General features: G+C 42.6%; 1 protein-coding gene across 1 annotated transcript; it reads left to right on the top strand.

The window, feature by feature from the left end:
* The first annotated feature begins 13,269 nt into the window (after nt 1-13,269).
* LOC114112886 (dolichyl-diphosphooligosaccharide--protein glycosyltransferase subunit 4-like) lies at nt 13,270-13,473 on the top strand. Its single transcript, XM_027963974.1, has one exon. The coding sequence runs from the start codon at nt 13,270-13,272 to the stop codon at nt 13,471-13,473; it is 204 nt and encodes a 67-aa protein (XP_027819775.1).
* The last annotated feature ends 733 nt before the right edge of the window (nt 13,474-14,206 follow it).

Genomic DNA, 14,206 nt, shown 5'->3' with positions numbered 1-14,206 from the left:
TCCCAACCCTTGTTTATTCATCAGTAATGCAAAGGAATAGGAGAAGGCAATGGCACCCCACTCTAGTACTTTTGCCTGGAAAATCCCATGGACAGAGGAGCCTGGTGGGCTGCAGTCAGTGGGGTTGCGAAGAATCGGGCACAACTGAACGACTTCACTGTCACTTTTCACTTTCATGCATTGGAGAGGGAAATGGCAACCCCCTCCAGTGTTCTTGCCTGGAGAATCCCAGGGACGGGGGAGCCTGGTGGGCTGCTGTCTATGGGGTCACACAGAGTCGGACATGACTGAAGCGACTTAGCAGCAGCAATGCAAAAGAATGGCTGGAAAAGCTAAAGAAGATTCCAATTCCCAGGCCCATCCCCAGTCCTGACATTCCCTGAGATACTTTTGTTCAGACTTCTTATTTATTTGCCTTAAGGAATAGTAGAAAGTCTTACAACTCCTACTGTTGAAAAAAGAAATGACTAAAAGTAAGTTTCATACAAATGTATGAAAGATTTAAGTATTTTCTCAATAATTACTTTGTTGAGAGATTTTATCAAAAATGGATGTGGAACATTGTCAAATGATTTTTCTGCCTCTACTGTGTTGATTGTATGGCTTTTATCCTTCATTCTGGTAATGTGGTGTGTCACATGGTTGATTTGTGGATGTTGAAATATCCTTGCATCCTTGGAATAGATCCCACTTAATCACGATGTATGATACCTCTAATGTATTGTTGACATTGATTTGCTAATAGTTTGTTGATGACTGTTACATCTATGTTCATCAGAGATATTGGCCTATAATTTTCTTTTTTTGTGGCATACTTGTCTGGTTTTGGTAACTGGTACTGCCTGCTTCGTAAAATGTGTTTGGAAGAGTTCCACCCCCTTCTATGTGAGGGGAGAGTTTGAGAAGGATTTGCATTATTAATAATTCTTCTTTGGATGTTTGGTAGAATTCACTGGTGAAGTCATATGGTCTGGATTTATGTTCATTGAGAGGTTTTTGATGACTGATTCAACTCCTTTCTAGTAACTGGTTTGTTCAAATTTTCCATTTCATTATGATTTGGTTTTGATAGGTTGTATGTACTTAGGAATTTATCCATTTTTTCTAGGTTATTCAATTTGTCAGCCTGTGATTGTTCATTGTATTCTCTTATGATCTTTGGTATGTCTGCGGTATCAGTTGTAACAGTATATCTTTCATTTCTGACTTTACTTACTTGAATCCTCTCATTTTTCTCAGTGAATCTACCTGAAGATTTGTCAATTTTGTTTATCTTTTCAAAGAATGGGCTATTGGTTTCACTAATTTTTTCGGTTGTCTTTTTGATCTCATTTAAATTGTTTCTGCTCTAATCCTTTTTTTTTTCTTCCTTTCACTAACTTTGGGCTTCATTTGTTATTTTTCTATTTCCTTACGGTGTGAAGTTAAGTGTTTATTTGGGACTTTTCTTGTAAGTCTAGTTTAGTGGTGATGAACTCTTTTAAGTTTTGTTTGTCGGAAAACTCTACCTCTCCTTCAATTCTGAATGAAAACTTTGCTGGGGAGAATTCTCTTGGTTAGAAGTTTTCTTCTGCATTTTCTGCACTGCAGAGTTTGTCCTAAAAAAATCTGCTGATTGTCTTATGGGGGTCCCCTTGTATAGAGCTAGTTGTCTTTCTCTTGCTTCTTTTAAATTCCTTCCTTGTCTTTGACTTTGACATTTTTAATCATAAGGTGCCTTGGTGTGGGTTTCTTTGGTAGCATCTTTTTTGGGAACTCTTAGGGCTTCCTGGATATGGATGTCTATTTTCTTCTCCAAATTAGAGAAGTTTTCAGCCACTATTTCTTCAAATAAGATGCCCGCCCCTTTCTCTCTTCTCTTTCTGGAAACCCTATAAAGTAAATGTTAGTCTGTTTGATATCGTCCCGTAAACTCCTGAAGCTATCTTCATATTTTTTCATTCTTTTTTCTTTTTCGCTATTCTGACTGAGCAAGTTCCACTGCCTTGTCCCTGAGTTGACTGATCTTTTCTTGTGTTACATCTGGTCTATGCTTAAACCACTTTAATGTATCCTTCATCTATGTGACTTCTGTTTGGTACTTTCTTATATTTTCCATCTTTTTGTTGAAGTTTTCACTGTGTTCATCTTTTCTTTTCCCCAATTCAGTCAGTATCTTTATGATCATTATCTTATTCTTTCATTTGGAACATATTCCTCTGTTTCTTCATTTTGCTTGACTCTCTGTTGGTTTCTGTACAGGAAACAACCACTTCTTCCCATATTTAAGGAGTACACTGGTTTAGGAGATGAACTTGTTATTCACTCCTGTCTCAGCTCCTGGCTGTCTCTCAAACCTGTGTGCTTGTCCAGGCAGACTATTATATTTTTAACAGTTCCCAGTAGTTGAGGATGTGCCCAAACCTGTCACTGTCCTAATGTGGAGGATCTCAGCACCTAGGTTCAGGCTGACTGGAAGCTGGACCCTCAGGCAGCAGCTTTTAAAATATGCAAATACATACAGTCCTTGGGGGCTTCAAAGGTAAGTCCCACTGGCCACCAGATCCATGATCCAGAGGTGTCCACTGTGTGGGCTCCAGATGAGTGTTTAAGCTCTTTTCTGGGAGATACCAGAAAGCTAGACAAAGCAGAGAGAGAGCACCAAGATGGTGTCCCCAGCCTATGTTTCTTGAGAGCAGCTCAGTAGGCCACTAAATGTGAGCCAGACCTGAAGGCTTCTCCTCAGTTTGAAGCTCTAGGACAAGCAAAATGGTCTCTATTCACAGAAAGAATGGTGGCTGTGTCTCAGTCCACTGTCTACACTGTATCTTAGACATGATAGTTTGTTAAGGACTGTTCCATCGATTTCCATGTTCCCATAGGTCCCAGGAACACAAGCTCCTCCAGCCACCGTAGTTAGGTGATGAAGGAGTGTCCCCTGGGCATCAGCTGCATAAACCAGACATGTGTAAAGCTTCCCTCCAGGAGACCTAATAAAGGCTCTAAATGCCAAGCTCACAGCTAATATCACTCTACAGTAAACATTGAAATATTTACCTCCAAGATCAAGAACAGGAAATGGGTGTTCACTCTCACCACTTATATTTAAGACAGTGTTGGAAGTCATAGGAAGAGCAATTAGGCAAGGAAAAGAGACAAGGCATCCAACTTGGAAAAGAAGAAGGAAAGCTGTCCCTGTTTGCAGATTGAAAGTAAAAATGAAGTCGCTCAGTCACGTCCGACTCTTTGCGACCCCATGAAGCCCACCAGGCTCCTCCATCCATGGAATTTTCCAGGCAAGAGTACTGGAGTGGGTTGCCATTTCCTTCCCCAGAGGATCTTCCTGACCCAGGGATTGAACCTGGGTTTCCCGCATTGCGGACAGGCGCTTTACTGTCTGAGCCACCAGGGAAGTCATTTGCAGATTACATGATACTATGTATAGAAAATATTACTCTATCAAAAAACTGTTAAAAATAATAAACAAATTCAGTAATGTTGCAGGATACAAAATCAATACACAGAATTTGTTGTGTTTCAAACACTAACAACAAACTATCAGAAAGAGAAATTAAGAAAACAAATCCATTACAACTACATTGAAAAGAATAAAATACCTGTCAATAAAATATAACCAAGGAGCTGAAAGATCCGTATATTGAAAACTAGAAGACTTTAACGAAAGAAGTTGAAGAAGACACAAATAAATGAAAATATATTCCATGGTTATGGATTGGAAGAATTAATATTTTTATAGTTCAGTTTGCTTGAAACAAGGGACAGAGTTATCTCTAATCCTTCAAACCAATGAGAATCTAAGACTCAGCAACTTGGGTTTAGAATTAAACATCCAAATAAGCTTCCTTACCTCGCAGAGAGGGTTATTATCCCCTCTAAGTCTAGTTAAAAAATAAATGGAGAAGAAAATGAAAGCAATAATTCAAAAATGCATATATACTCTAAGTTCATTGCAGCTTTATTACAACAGCCAAGATATGGAAACATCCTAACCGAATGGATAAAGAAGCTGTGGAATATACATAATGGCATATTATTCAGCCATAAAAAGAATGAGATTTTGTCATTTGCAGCAACAGAAATGGCCCTGAGGGCATTATGCTAAGTAAAATAAGTCAGAAAAGAAAACAAATCCCATGTGATCTCTTTTATACTATATGCAGAATCGAAAACAAAACAGAACAAAAACAAGGTCAAAGAACAGACTGGTGGTTGCAAGATATGGTGGGGGTGTGGAGGGTAGGAGAAATGAGGGAACTTTTTTTTAAGTTTAAATAAATTGAACAAACATTAAAGAAAACAATTAAGAAGCAATCCATGCTCAAACAATTGTTTTCTTTAAGTACACACCCAGGAAAAAATTATTTAATTAAAACCAAACCATAGGAAACAAATTAGAAGAAAATAGAATTAGATATTGATCAAGTTTCTGGATAGGAAATATATTTGTAAGCTTTGAATTGAAAAGAAAAAAGAAGAAACCACAATGGAAAAGACCGACAAATTTGAATAAATTAAAATTTAAAATTTCTGCACTTCAACAAAAACAATGAAAATAAAATAACCAGGATAAGAAAGCAAAAAGACCAGAAGAAGGATGATGGGGTGGAGGCGCTAAGATATAATTACCACAGCCAGAAGACTAACATCTTTGTTATATAAAGAACTCATAAAAAATGGTTTAAGAAATTAAGGCTTGAATAAATAAATAAACCAACATCTTCAGTGACAAATCACACAAGTATAAACACTGTTTATAAACAAATGTGGCAAAAATTAGAACCTGGGGTATTCACAGAAATACAAATTAAAACAAGGAAAAAGTATGGCTTTTTCCCACCACACTAACAATATTTTATAACAATAATAATTCCTAATCTTGGTGACAGTGCAAAGAACTGATATTATCATAGATAGTGTTTATCACCACATAAATCTCAGAAAACAATTTGTCAACTTGAATCAAGAGCCACAAAAAATATTTTAATACTTTGAGCTCTCTATCCCACATCTGGGAATTTATCTTAGGGAAATAATCTAACAAAGAAAAAGGATTGGTGATGTCCACTGGGTGTTAGTGACATCTCAGAAGGTTCTGGATGACCTGTCCCAGAATCTACAATGGTCCTGGTGGGTGGCGTTAGGGGACACTCCTTTCCACAAGTGTGTGCTTGCATATGGCAGCTTTGGCATTTTGGTTGAAGAATGAGTAAGAGGTTCCTAGGGAGGATCAACATAAGGACCATGAGGGACAAAAGGGTTTGAGTCTCTGCCACCCTGAGACTGGCTGCCTCACTGGTTTTGACTCTGTGTGGAAGAAACAGAAAGAGAAGAATTAACAAAGGGCCATGTGAGCCCACAACATCCAAACCATGCAGCTTCAGGGCCTACGTGGTCAATTGCCATGGGCAACAAAGAGAAACATTCTCCTACCCACGCCACTCTGTCAAGTCACAGAGCTCTCAGCAGTGCTCCGCGAGGTTCCCAGCAGCAGAGGTGGTGTGAGCAGAGGACTCATGAATGGAGTGTATGAGGGCGGGGACTTCATCTGATTTTCTGCTGTATACCCAGGAGTGTCAGGCACAGTGCCTCACCTCCAACATGCACTCAATGTATGTTTCTGAATGAGTAGACGAATTTGAGTGGTCTTCGCTCACCTGTGGACTTTGGGACATGGGGCTAATCTGGATGAGTGGGGATGAGAGCTGAGGCTCTGCCTGAGTGGGTGGTGGCCTCCATCCGCAAATGGGCAGTCTCAGTGCCAGTGTGGTCCCAACTATAAACGTAGTGAAACTGGGAAGCTCTGATTATATTTATAGTATCGAAAAATTACAAGCAATCTAAATGTCTAACTATAAAGGATAGAATGTGCAATGAATGAAAAGTCAAGCAAACACAACGTTGAAAAGATGGCTCACAGGTACCCTCAGTTTCCTTCTTGGACACAAGGAAGACTACATTGACTAGGCCTCTCCACACCCTGCCTTGCCTTAAGATATGGCCTTTTGGCTAGAAGTGAGTGTTCTGCTGGGCTTAAGCATCTAAGATCCCACACATGATTTTTTATTCATTTATTTTTTAATTGAAGGATAAGAGTACATCATGAGAAATGCTAAGCTGGAGAAAGCACAAGCTGGAATCAAGATTGTCAGGAGAAATATCAATAACCTCAGATATGCAGATGACACCACCCTTATGGCAGAAAGTGAAGAACTAAAGAGCCTCTTGATGAAAGTGAAAGAGGAGAGTGAAAAAGCTGGCTTTAAGCTCAACATTCAGAAAACTAAGATCATGGCATCTGGTCCCATCACTTCATGGCAAATAGATGGGGAAACAGTGGCTGGCTTTATTTTCTGGGCTCCAATATCACTGCAGATGGTGACTGCAGCCATGAAACTAAAAGACGCTTACTCCTTGGAAGGAAAGTTACGACCAACCTGCTGCTGCTGCTGCTAAGTCGCTTCAGTCATGTCCAACTCTGTGTGACCCCATAGATGGCAGCACACTAGGCTCCTCTGTCCCTGGGATTCTCCAGGCAAGAATACTGGAGTGGGTTGCCATTTCCTTCTCCAATGCATGAAAGTGAAAAGTGAAAGTGAAATCTCTCAGTCGTGCCCGACTCTTTTCGACCACATGGACTGCAGCCTACCAGGCTCCTCTGTCCATAGGATTTTCCAGGCAAGAGTACTGGAGCAGGCTGCCATTGCCTTCTCCAACCCAGACAGCATATTAAATAGCAGAGACATTACTTTGCCAACAAAGGTCCGTCTAGTCAAGGCTATGGTTTTTTCAGTAGTCATGTATGGATGTGAGAGTTGAACTACAAAGAAAGCTGAGCACCAAAGAATTGACCCTTTTGAACTGTGGTGTTGGAGAAGACTCTTGAGAGTCCCTTGGACTGCAAGGAGATCCAATCAGTCCATCCTAAAGGAGATCAGTCCTTGGGTGCTCATTGGAAGGACCGATGTTGAAGCTGAAACTCCAATGCTTTGGCCACCTGATGCGGAGAGCTGACTCATTGGAAAAGACCTTGATGCTGGGAAAGATTGAGGGCAGGAGGAGAAGGGGATGACAGAGGATGAGGTGGTTGGATGGCATCACCGACACAATGGACATGGGTTTGGGTGGACCCGGGAGTTGGTGATGGACAGGGAGGCCTGGCATGCCACAGTTCATGGGGTTGCAAAGAGTTGGACACGACTGAGCAACTGAACTGAGCTGAACTGAATTGCTTTACAGAACTTCGTTGTTTTCTGTCAAACCTCAACATGAATCAGCCATAGGTATACATATATCCCCTCCCTTTTGAACCTCCCTCCCATCTCCCTCCCTATCCTACCCCTCTAGGTTGATACAGAGCCCCTGTTTGAGTTTCCTGAGCCATACAGCAAATTCCACAGTTCTTCATAACAGTCAAGAAGAAAACCATGTGTTCAGATGGAGGGGCCATAAGGTTGAAATAGCCTCCATCCCTAAGTCACCCCGTGGCAAATAGTTGTACAAAAGTCACTCAGGTCCATAGGGGACATGGGAGAATAAGGAATAAGCCTTTATTATTTTAAACTTTTGAGATTTGAGGGTTGATCCTGGAACACAAGCTATCCTAAACCTATGGGGCAACATAAATAGAAAAACTCTCAAAACACAGTATTTAGAGAATGTAAACTTATTCTTAAGTATGAACAAAGTGAGCCTTTTGGATTACTGTCATGAGGTTTTGCACGTTTTTTTGCATTTTTTTCTTCTTTATTCCTAAACTTAAAAACAATTGTTCTCTACCGACTTCAAAAGTAGAGTGAGATAAGGAAGACGAGAGGGTGAAAGGAAGAGAAACTGGGGTGCACCTGCTCTCTGGTTCCTTCCGCTCTTCTCTCTGAGCGTGAGGACCCCACGGGCTTCTTCTCAGCCCACCCAAAAACTCTAAGCAGACAACCTTTTTTTTGGAAGTAGAAAAGGATAGCTTTATTGCTTTGCCAGGTAAAGGGGGACACAATGGGCTCCTGCCCTGGAAAACTATGTGTCCCCTAAACAGACAACTTTTACCAAATGACAGTTGTGCGCTGAGAACCGTATAGGTTCACTTTACATTATGTCCACACAAGAGTCCGTAAAGGGGATGCTGTGATGATCATCGTACAGCTGTGGAGACTGTGATTCAGGAAGACTGTCGCTTCTTCAAGTTTACATAGCTGGTTAGTGGCAGCGTTGGGATTCAAACCCAGGGCAGCCTTCCTTGTAACCAGCCTGTTCAGTTCTAAAGTTCAACTCTCTGGGATGCATGGAAAGAGTGTGGTTTTTGGAAAGTTCCTTCATCTTTCTGCTTTGGAAATCCATCACACTTTTGTTCCTTATCATCCAAAGGGTAACGTGCTTTCAGTCTCTTGAACGCAGCTAAACTTCTACCTAATTTTTGTATCTTAACCTGTTTATGTGGAGAAGGCAATGGAACCCTACTCCAGTACTCTTGCCTGGAAAATCCCATGGACAGAGGAGCCTGGTAGGCTGCAGTCCATGGGGTCACTAAGAGTCGGGCACAACTGAGCGACTTCACTTTCACTTTTCACTTCCATGCATTGGAGAAGGAAATGGCAACCCACTCCAGTATTCTTGCCTGGAGAATCCCAGGGACAGAGGAGCCTAGTGGGCTGCTGTCTATGGGGTCACACAGAGTCAGACATGACTGAAGCGACTTAGCAGCAGCAGCAGCAGCAACCTGTTTATGAATGAGAGCCACATCCATGTATGTGGTGTGGCTGCAGAGACCTGTGTGGGACCTCTTGTGTTCGTCCCTCCCCAATGCTGGTCCTTTGAAGGAAGTATAATGTGATGATGATCACCGGACCAGGCAGAGACAAATGTAACTGCTCAAGTCACAGTTATGCCTCTATGAGCTCCTAACCCTAGGCAATTCTCTTATCCTTTCTGAGCCTCTAATTTCTCTTTGGTAAAAAGGTAGTAATTTCTGCCTTTTTGTGATGCCCACATGGAAGAGAAAGCTCTTTGAAAGGTGTCAGTGCTGAAAAAATGAAAGATGATGCTATAATTTTTTGTAGCAGATGCGGGATCAGGAAATGGAGCCTGCATTACTCAGAAAAATCATCTTATTTTTTCACTGCCATCTGGCCTGGTTCAAGTGCTTAGAGTTGGCTCATATTTGATCTATTCCTCTTGACTGGCTGGGGTTCATTTGAGTTTCCAGAGCTCCAGGAGTTGCAGCGGGTGAGTAGAAGAATGTCTGTGTCTGAACAGGCTTCTCATCCACTTTGCCTCTCTTCCCCTCGCAAGATGGTGCCTAGGGAGAGACATCTGCTTCTTACCAAATATCTGTGCTTGCTCACATTTCCTAGCCCCTCCACAATTATATGACCAATTCTGGACGAAGGGCTGCAAGTAGAAGCGCTGGCCCTCACTTCTGGGCTGACCCACTGAAGAGCCAGTGTGGATTCCTCCATCTCTAATTCCCTGCTACAATTCAGAAGAGCCTCTATTAGTCTGGGTTCCTAGACTTGGGACTGCAGAATCCCTGCAAATTCATTTTAGACGTATATCACATGTAACGAGTAAATTTCTACTTTTTATGGCTGAGATTTTGAGGCTGTTTGCTCCCAGTCCTTTTCTGGCTGATACAGACCAGAATACCAATGACTTTCTGTGGGGAACCTGACCCTGGGTAGGGACACAAGGAAGATGTTTACTGGCATTTGCTCTTGGCTGGCAGAGCCCCTAAGTCACTCCTTTTCACCCTTGACATAAAGAAAATAAAGTATATGTTTAGAAATATTACTTATTCATTAAAAATATTAAAAACATAAGTGGCAAAGAGAGATAGGGAAGGAGGGGGTAAAGGATAAAGAAAGAAAGAGAGAGAGAGAAAGGGAGGTGAGCTGAGTCAATCAGATTGCCTCAGTCTTGTGATGGCACCCTTGAGAAGTCCTGGTAAAACATGAAAGGTGTCCAAAGGGGGCCTTGAGCAAGATGAGTAAGTGGAGAAAGATTAGAGCAAGGCTGCCAAGAAAGGGAAACAAAACCAAATCCCCTTGTTTTGGGACTTTCCTGGCTGTGCTTCTTGTTCTTGGGTTTCATCATTGGCTCAGCAAATATTTATGAGTGCCCACTGATGCCGGATACTTAGCTTGAACAAACTGCCGGGCCTGCTTTCATGGACCATGCTTTTTAGTGAGAAAAGAGAGCAAACCTATACATATACGAACTGTGGTGTGTTAGAAGATAAAGAGAAAGCAGGGAGGTGATAGAAGGTAGGGTGATTCCAGTGTTTCTTTAAAGGATGATCAGAGAAGAGATCACTGAGATAACAAAACTTTAAGAAGGAGAAGGAGCTAGCAACAAGAAAGCCAGGGTGGCTGGGTTGGGTGGCCAAGGAGGTGGGTGGTAGAGGATGAGACACAAGGAGTATGGGGAAGGCAGATCATGGCAAGGACTTTGCTCAGAGATGGGGAGCTCTTGGTGGATTTTGAGTGGGGGGATAATGGGCGCTAACTTGCATCTTAAAAGGATGACTCTAGTTGCTAAATGGGTAGGGTTGCCAGATTTAGCAAATAAAACTTCATGATGTCCAGTTAAATTTGTGTTTCAGATTAATGAATATTTTTAGTAGCAGTGTATCCCGTATAATATTTGTGACATATTTATACTAAAAAAATTATTTTTTTGTTTATCTGAAGTGCAAATTTAGCTCAGTGTCCTAAATTTTATCTGGCAGTCCTATACATGGAGAAAGATTTAGTGCACAAAGGTTAAGGTAGGAATATCAGCTAGGGATATTGCAAGAAACCAGGTGAGCTGAGAATGCTTCATACTGGGGAGGGGGTTGGTAGGGAGGGAGAAGTAGTTGGTTGGATTCTGGGTGTACGAGATCCCTGTGTATGCTCACTCCCTCTTTCTCTCAGACCTTCTGGGTGAGCTAGTTGGATTCATTTTGCAACCAGAAACGGAAGAAAAGTGGTGGTGGTCATTGGGAGGATGTGACTGGGGGCCTTTTGGCAGAGGGGAAGGATGTGGGTTTAACCACGAGTTTCATATAGTTTTAGAGAAACCACGAGAATAGAATCAGTCATTCGAAGGTGGAAATGAGCCAAAGGCCTGGCGATGGCCTTGACCGTGCTCTGCCTCTCCCTTCTCAGGGATGTGCAGTCTGCCCCGGGGAGGTGGAAAAACACTTGGGCTGAGACACCTCCTCTTTGGACCCCTCCCTTTTGCTTGATGCCAGCAGGCATCTCTTAGCCGGAGGGAGAGTAGGAGAAAGCCTGTGGGGGAATGGTGACTTCTCACTGGATCTTTGTATTCAGATCTTTTCTTCTGAGTCAATATGTTGAGGACACCCTTGAAGATAGTGTGCTTTGCTTAGTCACTCAGTCGTGTCTGACTCTTTGCGACCCCATAGACTGTAGCCCGCCAGGCTCCTCTGTCCATGGGGATTCTCCAGGCAAGAATACTGGAGTGGATTGCTATGCCCTCCTCCAGGATCTTCCCAACCCAGGGATCAAACCCAGGTCTCCCACATTACAGGTGGATTCTTTACCATCTGAGCCACCTGTCCTTAGAGGACAGGCGCAATGCTTTATATTGGGTTGGTGGAAAAGTTTGTTAGTTTTTCCATAACATCATGTTAAGGAAAAAGTTGTTAACACAGTAGTTATTAGTTAATGTTAGCACTGTGAAGAAAGCTGAGCGCCGAAGAATTGATGCTTTTGAACTGTGGTGTTGGAGAAGACTGTTGAGAGTCCCTTGGACTGCAAGGAGATTCAACCAGTCCATTCTAAAGGAGATCAGTTCTGGGTGTTCTTTGGAAGGAATGATGCTAAAGCTGAAACTCCAGTACTTTGGCCACCTCATGCAAAGAGCTGACTCATTGGAAAAGACCCTGATGCTGGGAGGGATTGTAGGCAGGAGGAGAAGGGGATGACAGAGGATGATATGGCTGGATGGCATCGACTCAATGGACGTGAGTTTCAGTGAACTCCGGGAGTTGGTGATGGACAGGGAGGCCTGGCGTGCTGCGATTCATGGGGTCACAAAGAGTCGGACACGACTGAGCGACTGAACTGAACTGAATGTTAGCATATTAACATTAGTTAACGTTAACACATTAGTTAACACATCTAAAACTCTAAAATTTGTCAGAGTTTTTCCATATCTTAAGATGATGGAAAAATCCAATAGATGGCAGGAGCTAGAGGGAGAGATGAGAGCCCCTGGGGTGTGTTTCGCTAGCAACAAGGCAGATCCAGACGTTATCACCTCCTCTCATGGGGAGGAACTGGCACAGAAAGGTATGGTGACCTCCTCAGGGTCAGTCTGCAGGGCTTTCTGACTTCCCAGCATCATTACAGGTCTAGTTCAACAGAAATCACTCCAGTGCTAATGAGCTGAGAGCCTGACAGGAGATAAGTCAGCTGTGCAGTTTTCATTCTAGTAAGCATTTAAGACCAAGTGTTTGGTCAAAAGAGAGCCACGTAAACATAATTCTCACCAGCTGGCTTCCCTCCTGGCCTGCCTCCCACCTCATTCTTTCCATTGTTTAACTTGAGTGTATTGAATATATTCTCCATGCCAGATTCTGTGCCAGGTCCCCATGGTAACACACTGGTGAACAAAAACTGTGAAACAGAGGTTTCAAGGAAGAGGATAGTTAATTTCAGGCCAAGGGACATAGTCCCATGAGGGAAGTTTGTGCACATGCGCTGTGGCAGCAGGCAGTGTGGATAAAACCAGGGGTGAAAGAAGGCTGGAGGGGAGACCTGCAGATACCAGCTCGCTGCGTGAGACTGTCTGGCAGGTCATGGATAAGGGCTTTAAATGTTTTATTTCACCACACTACGTAGCATGTGGGATTTAGTTTTCTGACCATGGATCAGACCCTCGCCCCTGCACTGGAAACACCTAGTCTTACCTACTGAGATTAAAGGACTTAAAATTTTATCCCAGGAACCAGGAGATGCCACGGAAGTCCTATATGCAAGACTGTGACATTTTGAAAAGATAAAACACAAATGTTTGTCACTAGAAGATTAGTCAGACCAATTAAGAAACACTCATATGATGAATCCCAGGTGTCTGTTCAAAAGAATGAACAACAGCAAAAAAAAAAAAAAAAGCAACCAAAAAACCCCAAATGCCCACAAAACCCCCTACTGTGGCCAGCTGGCTATATGGGCCCACTGAGTGAGCACTGGGGTGGCTGAGAAAAGAGGCTGATCTCCGTAGATCATGTGTCGTTCACCTGATTGAAAAGAAACAAAGAACGGATCAAGAATGAATGCAGAGCGCTGCAAACGTCCGGTCCAGGCTTCCTCCCTCAAGTCAGTGTGCAGACCATGTCTGGAGCTGAACCCCCTGATACGCGTGCTCACGGATGTGCAGCTCCCCATCTTTGCCAACATGCTGGGTGTGTCAGTCTTCCTGCTTGCTGTTCTCCATCATTACATGGCCGTCAACAACCCCAAGAAGCAGGAATGAAAGTGGCGCTTTCTCTGCCCCCGGGTTCCAGGACATAGTCTGAAGCAACGTGGAGGGTGTGAGGGGCCTTCACACTTCATCCCTTTTACCCATCACAACATGCAAAGCAACTACACCTGGATTTTTCCAAACAACTTTCATTTCCTCAAAGTCTTCCTTAACCCTATGGAACAAGAAGCTCCCACTGAATAGGGCCCAGTATAGGGGCTACTTCTTTTCTACTCCCTCTCCCCAGTATAAAAATACAGGTTTTTTTGTGGTCCCCCAAAAAGAACGAATGCAAGCTAACAGCAAGATCTCTATGAACATTGTTAAACATATTCATATAGTACAGAACAGTGCTGCTTGTATTCTATCGTTCGTGTAGGAAATACAAGACGTAGAAACAGTTGATTCTTGTTACTTATAGTAGTTATGTTCTATAAAGTTGCCACAAACCCTGAATTAACAGATACTGAACTATGGTTCCCAGGGGAAATGCAGGGTTAGGTTCCTGCAAGCTCTGCTCACTATATTTTCATCAACTGATGAACACATACATAACTTTACTGCTTCTGTTTAAAGACATTTTATGTAATTTGTATTTTTGATTCATTTTCATTGAGCTCATAGCCAACAGCATTAGAACTCACGCCTGAACCAAGCTCATCTAAGAGCACCTGTATCTTCTCTGGAAGGAACATCAAAGTTTTCTTGTGTGCCCAGGAGTGCTAGACAGCTCTTCAGCACTAAG

The sequence above is a fragment of the Ovis aries genome, chromosome 1 (genome assembly GCF_016772045.2).
Source record: "Ovis aries strain OAR_USU_Benz2616 breed Rambouillet chromosome 1, ARS-UI_Ramb_v3.0, whole genome shotgun sequence".
Lineage (NCBI taxonomy): Eukaryota > Metazoa > Chordata > Mammalia > Artiodactyla > Bovidae > Ovis > Ovis aries.
This window is presented reverse-complemented; position numbering and strand designations above follow the sequence as displayed.